Genomic DNA, 13,272 nt, shown 5'->3' with positions numbered 1-13,272 from the left:
CGCGAATTCGACATGGATCCCGGGAGTAAAGGACAGTGTAGCCCCCTTTTATTCCCAAGATTATGGCCATTACTATGTGTGTATCAGATCGGAAACAAAATCCGTATTTATTTGAAAGACTTCTGGTTTGGAAAATGGAAAATGGGGTTTTGCTCTATAGGGTCCACAGTGATGGCTATATCTTCACCAATTCCCATACGATTCTCAAGCGGAGTACCTTAAACGATTTCTGGATTGATTCTCCACCATTCTGCATCAAAATCCTGAGACAAAATATTTTTTAGATTTTTTGTCCATTTTTCATGATGGGATCCCTGAAAATGGGGTTTTTCCCTGTATGGGCCACAGTGATGGCTATATCTACACCAATTCTCATCCGATTCTCAAGCGGAGTACCTTAAACGATTTCTGGATTGATTCTCCACTATTCTGCATCAAAATCCTGAGACAAAATATTTTTTAGATTTTTTGTCCATTTTTCATGATGTGTGTGGCCCACAGTGATGGCTATATCTTCACCAATTCTCATACGATTCTCAAGCGGAGTACCTTAAACGATTTCTGAATTGATTCTCCACCATTCTGCATAAAAATCCTGAGACAAAATATTTTTTAGATTTTTTGTCCATTTTTCATTATGGGATCCCTGAAATTGGGGTTTTCCCCTGTATGGCCCAAAGTGATGGCTATATCTTCACCAATTCCCATACGATTCTTGAGCGGAGTACCTTAAACGATTTCTGGATTGATTCTCCACCATTCTGCATCAAAATCCTGAGACAAAATATTTTTTAGATTTTTTGTCCATTTTTCATGATGGGATCCCTGAAAATGGGGTTTTTCCCTGTATGGGCCACAGTGATGGCTATATCTTCACGAATTCTCATCCGACTCTCAAGCGGAGTACCTTAAACGATTTCTGGATTGATTCTCCACCATTCTGCATCAAAATCCTGAGCCAAAATATTTTTTAGATTTTTTGTCCATTTTTCATGATGGGATCCCTGAAAATGGGGTTTTTCCCTGTATGGGCCACAGTGATGGCTATATCTACACCAATTCTCATCCGATTCTCAAGCGGAGTACCTTAAACGATTTCTGGATTGATTCTCCACTATTCTGCATCAAAATCCTGAGACAAAATATTTTTTAGATTTTTTGTCCATTTTTCATGATGTGTGTGGCCCACAGTGATGGCTATATCTTCACCAATTCTCATACGATTCTCAAGCGGAGTACCTTAAACGATTTCTGGATTGATTCTCCACCATTCTGCATAAAAATCCTGAGACAAAATATTTTTTAGATTTTTTGTCCATTTTTCATTATGGGATCCCTGAAATTGGGGTTTTCCCCTGTATGGCCCAAAGTGATGGCTATATCTTTACGAATTCCCATACGATTCTTAAGCGGAGTACCTTAAACGATTTCTGGATTGATTCTCCACCATTCTGCATCAAAATCCTGAGACAAAATATTTTTTAGATTTTTTGTCCATTTTTCATGATGGGATCCCTGAAAATGGGGTTTTTCCCTGTATGGGCCACAGTGATGGCTATATCTTCACCAATTCTCATACGATTCTCAAGCGGAGTACCTTAAACGATTTCTGGATTGATTCTCCACCATTCTGCATCAAAATCCTGAGACAAAATATTTTTTTTAGATTTTTTGTCCATTTTTCATGATGTGTGTGGCCCACAGTGATGGCTATATCTTCACCAATTCTCATACGATTCTCAAGCGGAGTACCTTAAACGATTTCTGAATTGATTCTCCACCATTCTGCATAAAAATCCTGAGACAAAATATTTTTTAGATTTTTTGTCCATTTTTCATTATGGGATCCCTGAAATTGGGGTTTTCCCCTGTATGGCCCAAAGTGATGGCTATATCTTCACCAATTCTCATACGATTCTCAAGCGGAGTACCTTAAACGATTTCTGGATTGATTCTCCACCATTCTGCATCAAAATCCTGAGACAAAATATTGTTTAGATTTTTTGTCCATTTTTCATGATGGGATCCCTGAAAATGGGGTTTTTCCCTGTATGGGCCACAGTGATGGCTATATCTTCACCAATTCTCATACGATTCTCAAGCGGAGTACCTTAAACGATTTCTGGATTGATTCTCCACCATTCTGCATCAAAATCCTGAAACAAAATATTTTTTAGATTTTTTGTCCATTTTTCATGATGGGATCCCTGAAAATGGGGTTTTCCGCTATATGGCCCACAGTGTTGTCTATATCTTCCGAAGTTTTCTTTTCTTGCCACCGATTTAGTCGAGGCAAATCCTAATGGTTTAATTGAAAAACTTATCCCAAAAAAGTTTATCTAAAGGCTTTATTTGATATGCCACAGGATTCTGGATCATCTTATATCACCTTGGACATCACCAGGAAGACACCTTAATGGCGCACCTTTTCGATGCAAGCCAAGTACCATATAGACAATATCCGCAGGATCATCATCATGCCGGCACACCTCTCATCTCTACTATTATGGCATATTAAGATTGCAACTCCTGAACAAGACTGAAACCAAGAACAATTATGGAGGCATGCCCCAACCTGTAACTAACATAATTTATAAATAAAAATGTTTTTAATGTAATGTAGTGGAAAAATAAAAAGTAAACTTAAACTGCATAAGCACTTACCATTTTCTTAGGCTAATAAAATCGATTCATTTTAAACTTCTCGCATTACTGAAAACTAAAATGTTGGCCACAGGGGTTGAAATTTCATTGGACGCAACCACCCAATATCCACCTAGCCCATCCTCATCCCCAATCCACCCATTTCCACCCAAGTTAACCATTCGATGGGCGACTGCGACTCCTTGTACATAACATAAAAAACGCATGAAACCGAACAGGACCGAAGCACTTTATCTCGCAATCTGTGAACCTTTCAAAGAGGGGAAATGGGTGTGTTTACATAGCAGGGTGCATTTTATAGTATATTCGTATTCCTCCCCGGGGCCTCTGCTCCGATCCCATGGCTCTAAGCTCAGCATCGATGGAAACTTATTTAAATTTTTCTAGGTAGATACAAACATGTGTCAGAGGGTACATACACAAATAGATATTTGCACAGACTCTATGTACATTAACTTCCATATGCATTTATCCGATTTTGAGAAACCTCCTTCCAACCCCTTGGATGGGGTTGAACACCGTTTAGGTAAACATGAGATTGGAGGGCTTACTTTTACGATCCGAAGGGAGGCAATTATCAATGCAAATGTTTACTTACGATATCGATACCAAATCCTAATGAGCAGAAATGCTTAGGATCCCTTTTTGGTTAATTTCTTGCAAAAAGATTATAGGTGTATTTTAATCATGTTATGCAACGTTCTTTGTTTTAAAGTCCGTGGAAACACGTTGTCCCAGGAGTCCTGCTTTTAAATTTCAGTTTGGCTGTGTAACTTTTTGAAATCCCAAAATCACCAACAATGTTTCAGATCCTTTTTTGGTAAATTTATTTGTGTTTTCCAATTTTTTTTCTGTTTGTCTAACTGACTATTATAATAAATATGGAAATAAAGTCCTTGTATTTATTTTAGGAAAATATTTTGAAAAAATCAACATTAATTCTTTTAATCCAATACGATATTTGGCTATAGTGGCCGTGTTAGATTTATAGAAAGGTTGCATCTAAATTTAAAAAAAAAAGATAATGCTATGGAGTATATGCCGTTTGAAACCATTAAAGTATCATATTATATTTAGAAGCTATTTTTTATACGTTTTCTAAAAATAACTAAACTTTGTATTGATAAAAATCAAATATAACTCAATTTGCTTAAAAGGATATGACACTTTCCAAACTTATCCCATAACCTAAAAACCTAAAAGCTTCCAAAGCTGCCACCGTAAAGTTCAGGATTAAAAAAGCTTTCAGGATCACCCACGAGTAAAGAAGTTGCTTTCGTATTTTCGTAATAAGGAACTACTTTGGAAGAAAGATAATACCTTTAGCAGTAACAGACCCAAAAGATTCTAAAATGTGGGTCCAAAATAAAGGAAGGTTAAAGCTCTACCAAGAAAATAAATTAAATTTCTTACAACCAGTTTTGTAGGCACTTACGTTTCCAGCTACTCCATACAATCCCCAAATCATTCAAAAATCCCCCTCACTTGTCAAGATCACCCCCATAGAATTTCTTCCAAATCAAAGAAAACTGCAAAGAACACAGTTACATAATAATTTATTTAATCTTACATATGCCGAAACAAAACTATTAATTCTATTTTATTATTTTACTTTATTTAAGCGCTGTAATTATTACAATACCAGTGGCGAACAGACCCTGAAACAAAAAATCAGGGAAACGAATGAAAAAAAAAGAAAATTTACATGAACCGAAAATCCTTCGAGATGTAATAGTTTTATGATCGGAAATCCTTTAGTGTTTAGTTTGGCTGAGAGGTTGGTGTGGGTGCAGTACAAGTGAAGTTTTTGGCCTACGTTCTGTATGTATCTGAATGCCTATGAATATGAATAAATTCGATGGTGAGAGGTCGCTTGCGATGTGTCGACATCCTCTTCAAGGGTGTACTTACCAAAATAATAGATGAACCAAAAGGAAAATATAAAACAATAGTCAATGTATGGAAATAAAGTTGATATCGATCAAGGGATATCGAAGTTGGGATACTTGGTTTTTGAATTGTGTGTATATTTCTTGCAATGATGCAATTGTTGTTTTTTATTCACAATAATTAACTTTTTAAAAAAGAGAATTGCTAACGCTAGATTAAAATTCACTAAACAAACTATAATCGAACATAATCATAAACATAACCGACTTTAGACTACAACTTATCGAGGGCTCGAAATAATAATAATACAAGAACGTGAATAAAGCAGTGGGTGAAATCATTTCATCAATTATGTATCAATTAATTAATTATACACATAGAATGAGAGGCATAGGTGTAGGTATAGGTATAGGTATAGGCTTTAGGTTTAAGGTTTTAGGTTTTAGGTTTAGCATAATAATATAATGCTCGGGGCAAAACATTAACAAAATCGATAATTACACAACACAACTAAACTTAGACTTAATATCAGGATCAAGCGGCGTCGATACACATGAAAATATATGTATGCATATGTACGTTAATATGTACTATATATAAGTAGCTGTTACGGTATGCTAATTACTTCCTCCTCGACCGCTCCCCTTTCTCATCATCGTCATTGCTCACACTCGCTTACTTTTTAGTTAAATTTTAATATTTCCTTTCTTTTGTTTATTTTTTGATTTTTTCAATTTGCTTTTTTTTTTTAAGAATTACGAGTACGAGTTTAGAGTTAATTTAATTCGAAAGCGACTTCAACTAGGGAGTAAACATGCACACACACATTGAAATTTTGCGACTTACGATTAACATTTTTGCTAAAATCGAATTCGAGTTCATATAGTAGTACAATTACTATATAAATATATATTTGATTTTAATTTAATTATCGGGTGTTTGCTTCGTCCGGAAGTCAGCGCAATGTCTTAGTTTATATACAGGAACTTAAATAGTATCAAAGGACACGACACGACGAACATTGTACGACAAAATTTATCCTAGACCGCGGAGATTGTGTGTGGATTTTGTTGAAGTTGAAATTGAAGTGTGTGTATGTGTGCCAGCGAGACTGGGTGTTGGTAGTGAGGAGGGCTGAGAGGATCTCGTTAAATTGTTATACAATTTTAGTTTTTGTTTCAATAACATTTTAGCTGGGTCTACGATGTGCTCATCCTACCGCTCTTACATGGATAGTTATGGTAAAATTTACTACTCGAACGCGTGTTTTCATAATTTATGCGGGATTATATATTCATATTTTTGTTTATAATTTATAATTCAGAAAATTCATAGTGCTCGCTTAGGGTTAATGAAAGCTTTGAGAGAGAAATACATACATCTTCATATTTATATATATTTTCAAACAGTTGCGAATCTAAAGTGCATCTGTGTCTGCTGCTACTTCTCCTCCTTACTTGTATCATGTATCTTGTATCTTGTATCTATATTCATCTACCGAACTAAGCTGAATGCATTCGGCTTAGATCTCTATTACTTAATAATTAACTGCATTTCAATCAACATCTTTGTCAGCAATGAACAGCGACGCCTGCGAGTCCTAGCTTACTCCTCCTTCCAGATGCAGTTCCTCAACTCCTCGAATCCCAGAGATCTGCGTTATCCATTATCTTTTCATTATTTTTTTGTACATTTAATTGATTGGCTAACAGGGGAAGTCCAGTGCCAGTTCGTTTTTGATCAGATGGGTATTCGGATGCGGATGCGAATGCGTTTGCGGATCGGCCATCGGGTTGGGTGGATGCGGCTGGGCGGGATTCCCGGTGCCGGTGCCGGAAGCTGGACCCAAACCCGGGTTGGCTAACTGCTAGTAGGTGGCAAAGCCCATGGCGCCCGCGCTGCTGTTGTCCAAGGGTCACTGGTGCATCTTGGTGGAGTGATGGCCCATGCTCAGGCCGAGGCTCAGGTGGTGGTTGCTGTGGTGCTGCTGGGCGGCCTGGGCGTGGTTGTGGTTGCTGCTCGAGTTGTTGTTGTTGTTCTGCTGATTGGCCTGGCGCTGTGAGTTCTTCTTGTTTTTCATGCGCCGGTTCTGGAACCAGATCTTTACCTGCAAGTCCATTTTATTATATTAAACACGCTCCAAAAACTTGAAAAGTGTATCTCAGACTTACCTGTCGCTCGGTCAGTTGCAGATTCCTGGCCAGCTCCCAGCGCTTCTGCTTGGACACGTACGCATTGAAGAGGAACTCCTTCTCCAGCTCCAGGGTCTGGAACTTGGAGTAGGGCTTTCGCTTTTTCCGGACGGACACCTGACCGGTCCACTCGTGCAGGGCGTTGTTGGGCGTGCAAGGACCCACGGCACCCACTGACAATCCTCCGGAGGCTCCTGAAAATGATCAGCACGAACAACACTGAGTTAGAAAAGTGCGGGTGGTCTTGTGGACGCCATTGTGTTCATAGTTGTTGATACAATATCAGATCGTTAAGTTTATAGGGCCATTAAGGAAATTGTTTAGCAATAAGCGTAATACAAAATTATTCAATTCAGTGTTTATGGCCCCTTAATTGGTGCGGTACGGGAGCGGAGCTCCCAATTGGCATGAGGCCCATTCACACCCGACTGAATAATGGGTAATGGTTTATGGTTAATGGATGCATTCGTTCCCGGTCATTGGACGCCCAAATGAAGCAATTAAATTAATATTGAAACAAAGTGGCAAGTCGGATTTATGATAGCTTAACCCCTTAAGCTCTCGCTAAAGTTAAGGGATTAGTAACAAACTAACTAAAACTTTTTAAAAAATTCATTCAAAATCTTTACCCCAGGAGATAATTAAGCACAGGTGGCTATGGCCAATATTTGACTTATAATCTACCGTTCAAAAGATAACTTGCCGAAGCTTAAATCTTTATCCCAGCAGATAATTACTAAGAGGTGGCTAAGGCTATTATTTGATATATAATCCTCTGTTCAAAAGATTACTTCCCTAGACTGAATGCAAACATAAACGTGCTACCCCCAGGCACCTGATGGGGCTTTCACACCCACATTTAGGCGTAACGCTCCCCAAATAGCGACAATCGATTTATGGGCTGTTTTGCAGTACGCTAATTGAACGGCAAACTTGACGGTTTCGCAATTCGCAACCGATACGGTGACAAAATTGGCCAACAACAATAAGAACAACGGCAATAGAACGCAATACACAGCAAGAAAATAGTGCTACTCATCAGGCAGAAGCTAGAAAAGTATCGATCTTCGACTTACCTGAGCTGGAGTAGGCCTCGCTGGGATAGCCGCGAAGTCCGCCCGGCGAGGAGTAGGTGGGCGGCTCATAGCTGGACTGCGAAGTACCCTCGACGGACTGGCGGGCCGACGCTGCTGCAGTCACGTGGCGGTCCTCGGTGGCGCTCATGTAGGTCGTCTGGTCGGGGCGGTATGTATAGGGCCAGCCCTGTTTTCGAGAGGGGGAAGATACAGAAGAGAGTTAGGGTCGGAATTGAGTTGTTTACGGCCGGCTAGTCAGATGACGGGGCCTTGGAGAGGGTGCAGGTGCAGCTGCGGGTAGAAAAACTCACCTGAAACTGGGTATCTGTATAGGGGGGGTACGGGAACATGTGCTTGCGATCGCGAGGCTCCATGCCGTACGGTGATCCGTATGTGTGGGGGTATGTCTGGTTGAACTCCTCGTTGTAGGCCCAGTGGGCCGCAGGGTGCCGCTTGACAGCCGCCGAGGCGTCCGTCTCGAACCCTGGTCCGGCCCGGATGGCGGGTATGTGCAGTGGCGCTAATTGGATGGACATATTTATGTCTGAAAGGAGAGGTTAAGAGTTGGTGGATTAGTTATTTTTATATAGACTGGGGTAGTATAATATAAATTATGGATATTATATTATTCTATACTAAATATTACTTTTCATGGAAAATATAAAATCAAAGAAGAGTTTCCTTTTGATCTTTTAGTTAAATAAATGCTAGGTCTATCTTAAAATCAACTTTTATGTTGAATAAATAATATCTTTTAATGGTTCTTATTTCTAATAACTATTATGATTATGAATTATTTTTATATTAGAATAGCCTAAACTCTTCCCTCTGCTTTCTTGTTTGTAACCAATATTTTAAGACTATGTAACATTTCAGTATTACCACAATTTGGGTCAATGGCGAAAAGAAACAATTACTCCTCAAGAGAAACGCAGCCGAGGTCTCTTATCAACGTTTGCAACCGTGATGTAATTGCAGAAACTGGGACACTTGGCAATTGTGACTAAAATATAGAACTCAGCCTTGCTCCGAAAATACTTGCATGAATACTTGTTAAGATCCCAATAGGACTTTGTATTCCATGAAGCGACCTTCTTGAAGAATACTTCATGTTTTAGGAACTATCTCATGATAATTATAGGGAGTACTAAAGATTCAACTAATAAGATACTATATAAGTAGCATAACCCCTGTGTAATTTTAAGGACTTTCGTCCCTAGAAAACCCTAAAGAACCTCACCTTCCTTCTGCGAACTAACACTGGAGGGAGAAACACTCGCCGTGGTGGGCGCAACGATTTGTGTCTGGCCAGGAGGGAGCGTGGAGTTCTGCTGCTGCTGGAGATTCGAGGAGGCGCCACTGACCACGCTGTTCGGGGTCTGTTGCTGCTGGGGCAGTTGCTGGTGATGGGGCGAGGTGAGATGTTGCTGCTGCGTCTGCTGTTGTTGCTGCTGCTGCTGTTGGGCGGAGGGTCCAGTGGGAGTTTGGGCGGGACTGAGGGCGCCGGCCACCGGTGTTGTCGCCAGCTGTTGTTGCTGCTGCTGCTGTTGTTGTTGCTGCTGCTGCTGCTGGGGAGCGGGGAGGTGTTGCTGCTGCACGGCGACAATTGGCACAGGCGGGGGATCCTCGTACATGACCGCATGCGTGGGCGTGGAATGTGTGGTGGGTGTCGTCTGCTGCTGCTGCTGCTGGAGCACCGAGGAGGGCGAGGATGCGACCACGGAATGCTGCTGCTGGTGGGGCAGCGCACTGTGATGGAGGCTGGTGGTATGCAGAGGCTGAGGCAGGTGGTGGTGAGCGGCATGCTGATGCAGTTGCTGCAAGTGTTGCTGCTGTTGCTGCTCCTGCTGCTGCTGTTGTTGTTGCTGTTGCAACTGCTGCTGCTGCTGTTGCTGCTGCTGGAGGTGGTGCTGCTGCATGGCGGGTAGCGAGGGATGCGCCTGATGGTGCGGATGCGGATGCGGGTGCGTGGGGGTGTGGGAGTGGGTGTGCGGTGTGTGGTGCCCCCACCACGCCCCGGCAGCGGCGTGCGACCCGACTGCCGAGACATCGTGGGGGTCGTATAAAGCGCACGCCAGCGGGATGGTTGGGGTTTGGGGGAGGGGTGGAATATTTACGGTTATCTTGGACGCGTTTCACTTAAACTTGGGCGATGTAGCAACGATGTGGTGCAGTGGTGCAGTGCAGTCGAGATCGTCTCGACCCACCGACCTGTTTATCGTTTTTTTTTCCAACCCTATTCCTCCCCCCAATTGGCCAAGTCCAGTTAAGTAATTAATTTTCTATTTCACACTCCTCTGTTTATTTTTCTGATTTTTATTTAAGCAATTATTTCTCGTTTATATTTTTTTTTATTTGCGTACCGCACACGCACACACTGCTGCTGGCACACGCTCACGCACACTGACACCCTCACACGCATACAGCGCTAAGAGCGGCGAAAAGAGAGCCACAGTTTTTTTTGGTTGTGCGTGCTGGCTGGCAGGGGGCTGTTCCGATCAAAAAACCAGCCAAGAGAGTTTCCAATTCACAGGGTGTTCGCGGTCACTCAATATTTTCAAATTGGTCACGAGTTTGATTTTTTTGAAAATTTTTCCAAATTTGTTTCAAGTTTTGAAGTTTCTTAGTCAGTGTTTTGGGATGGTTTGGGATTCAATCACTTGTCGTTGAGCAGGGAAAAGCCTTTTCATTTGATTTATTTTGTTGTGATTATTTAAATAAATTATTTATTTTAGTTTCTGCTGGTGGGCTTTTAGTTTTGGGGCCGGCACAAGTCGCGAGCGTAATTTTTAGTGAGTGTTTGGTGTTGTTGCTGCCTTGGCTGGGGCTGGCTTTTTATGTTGCTGGTCATAAAATTTGATTTTACGACCAAAACAAACAATTAAACTCAATGCTTGCAACAGTTAACAAAAATGTTATTATATTTTTTCACCACATAGCTGCTGTCGATTGTTTTGATTTTTATTTTTTACTTTTGGCTCGAGTTCTTATTTGAATTTTCAGTTTTTAGTTTTTGAGAAAAAGCACAAGTTACGCGAGCGAAGCACTCCAAGTCGAATAAGCCAAGAAGTGTTGTATGTTGCTGGCGTGTTGCTGCTGTTGCTGTTGTTGTAGTTGCTGCTGGGACGCCCGCGCGTCTTCCAACCGACCAGAGCGACGACCGAACTTGAAATGAAAATGCTGGCGACGCACAGCACAGCGACAACACCGACACCGACAATCCAGAACCAGAAACTCAAACAGCAGCAGCAGCAACAGCAACGGTGGAGTCCCGCTTCTGCCCTCTCTCTTGCTCTTGCACGCTCGCCAGCCAGCTCGCCTCCTAAGAGTCAAGAGGGCAAACAAAAGGCAGCGGCGCCTCGGGGGTGCAGGAGTGTGCGTGTGTGTGACCCGAAAGAGAGAGCCCAATATTGGGCATGCGCCTATGTTGCTGTCGTGCTGTGTTGCTGCTGTTGGTGTTGCTCCTTTTGCTGGTGGTTGCTGCTGGCTTTTGGCTCTCTTGTGGCGCATTATGCACACGTACACTGTATACAGCGTGCGTGTGGATCCCAGACTCGTCGTGGTATGGGTACCAAGAGAATGGAGCCCCACAGCAAAAAACTCCACAGCCATCGAACAATGCTCCAACTTGGAAGAAAAAACCCAACTATCTAGTTAAACAAAAAAAAAAAGATAGTATCTTACGGATTTCGCTGAGCTCAGCAGGTGCATTGAGGTGCTTGACTCACACGCACAGTGTACGTGTGAGTCCTCTGCTCTCTCTTCGCGATGCTCTCTGCTCGAGACCTTTCTCTCGCAGTGCTTGGGGGCTGATTTGAATATTTTTTAACACGCGCACCACAGCGCCATCTATGGCCGAGATTTGAGAGGTGGGGGCCTTGGGGAGAACTTGGCGCAAAACATTCCGACATTGTGTGTAGTTAGTGGACTGTTTTTTTTATCGATTACCAACCAGTAGCCAGTAGGAATAAAACTAAGGACTTACATAACAGAATTTGCGCTAATTAATGACAATTAGCTAAACAAATAAATGACGACAATACCCGGAAAAGGAGTCGCAGGAAACCCCCGGGTGCACTCTTTCTATCTCTCTCGCATCCTGTCTCACTCATAAAGTATCTTAAGGATTTCCTTTCTCGTCCCTGGTCGCTTCAGGCGGCAATTGCCGAATTTAACGCTGCAATGGACAATTATGGGAATTTTATGGCAATTGCCATTGGAAGAAAGGAAGACGGCACAGAGTCGAGGGCAAGGAGATGTTAACAAATCGTAAAAAAGGATGCGACTGACACGGCTGGGAGGGATACTCTCAACCCGTTCTCAAAGCACACATAAAACCCCGACTCCGACTCCGGCAATTACAATAATAGATTTATGCAGGGGTTAAGGATGTGTAAGGACATCAAAACACACAAAACTTTGAATCTGTATACATTTTCCAAGCCATTACAATAAGGGATTTATTCAGACTGATAATTTATGTTATGTCTCTTAAAATTATGGATTTTCTTTTCTTAATATTAACTAATACTTATCTGAAAACCTATCATACTCTAAAAGATTGAGTTTAGACTCACCTGGAGGATGGGAACTGACGCTGGAGGGAGAAATGCTCGCCGCTGTCGGCGCAACAAGGTGGCTTTGGCTGGACGCCACTGCTGGGAGTTTTTGTTGGGGCTGAGGCTCAGGTTGTGGGTTCTCAGGATGAGGCTACTCCGCTGGATTCCACGACTTCAGAGGCTGCAAGAAAAAGATACAGAAAAAGCGACTAAGTAAGCCTGAACTTCGAAAGCCATCAATAAAGGCCTGCTGCAACGTGGCGCCACTCATCATACTCATAGTGGCTCGTTTTCCTTTCCCTTCCATTTTTTTTTCAATTTTTTCTCGAAGGAACAAAAACTGGGAAACTAGGATGGGAAGCTGTCGTCATCTTGTGCCTTTATGGCCGGCGCATACGTCTTGTTTGCATTTGACACCGCGCGAGCAGGTAATAATGCAGGCTAAGTTGGCAGCCAACCAGGGCGCAGGACGCAGGATGGAAGGAAGGATGAAGGATGCCGCGATTTCCCGCAGTGTCTGGTCTCAAGCCACTGCGGAAGTGAGCGCCGGGTCCGGAAAAGGGAAAGGGCCGATTCTGGGTTTTGTTTTTTGACTCTGAGTCAGGCAGTCAGTAAGACAGTGAGACATTCAGACACTTGGACAGATAGACAGCCGTCAAACACGTCGTAAAATTTGTTTCTCGTTTCGCATTTGCATTGTTCAACACTCGCATGCTGACTGCTAGCTGCTGGCTGACTCGTACAGATACACGTACTTTCAGATACACATAGAGATTTTCCGGTGGCTGCTGGCTGGCTGACTGGCGGTCTCAGGGTCAAAGTCACCGCCTGCCCTTCGACTGTTTGTACTTTCATGCCCAACTGAACTCAGGAACAGGCTAGAGCCAGTCC

The 13,272-nt window shown here is 42.3% G+C and overlaps 1 protein-coding gene across 7 annotated transcripts in view; it reads right to left on the bottom strand.

The window, feature by feature from the left end:
• Positions 1 to 4,670: 4,670 nt before the first annotated feature.
• Abd-B (Abdominal B) overlaps positions 4,671 to 13,272 on the bottom strand; it is a 43,751-nt gene continuing 35,149 nt past the window's right edge. For 5 of the 7 annotated variants that reach the window (XM_070280857.1, XM_070280855.1, XM_070280854.1 and 2 more), the window contains exons 3-7: positions 12,400 to 12,562; positions 8,134 to 8,366; positions 7,823 to 8,009; positions 6,722 to 6,940; positions 4,671 to 6,655 (exon numbers count right to left, since the gene is read on the bottom strand). In XM_070280857.1, the coding sequence (XP_070136958.1) occupies positions 6,186 to 6,655; positions 6,722 to 6,940; positions 7,823 to 8,009; positions 8,134 to 8,358 (1,101 nt within the window). In that variant the 5' untranslated portion in view covers positions 8,359 to 8,366; positions 12,400 to 12,562 and the 3' untranslated portion in view covers positions 4,671 to 6,185. Of the gene's footprint in view, positions 6,662 to 6,721; positions 6,941 to 7,822; positions 8,010 to 8,133; positions 8,367 to 9,062; positions 11,016 to 12,399; positions 12,563 to 13,272 lie in introns of those variants that run through there. The other 2 variants (XM_070280851.1, XM_017248073.3) reach the window with 2 other exon arrangements.

The sequence above is a fragment of the Drosophila bipectinata genome, chromosome 3R (assembly GCF_030179905.1).
Source record: "Drosophila bipectinata strain 14024-0381.07 chromosome 3R, DbipHiC1v2, whole genome shotgun sequence".
NCBI classification, from domain to species: Eukaryota; Metazoa; Arthropoda; class Insecta; order Diptera; family Drosophilidae; genus Drosophila; species Drosophila bipectinata.
This window is presented reverse-complemented; position numbering and strand designations above follow the sequence as displayed.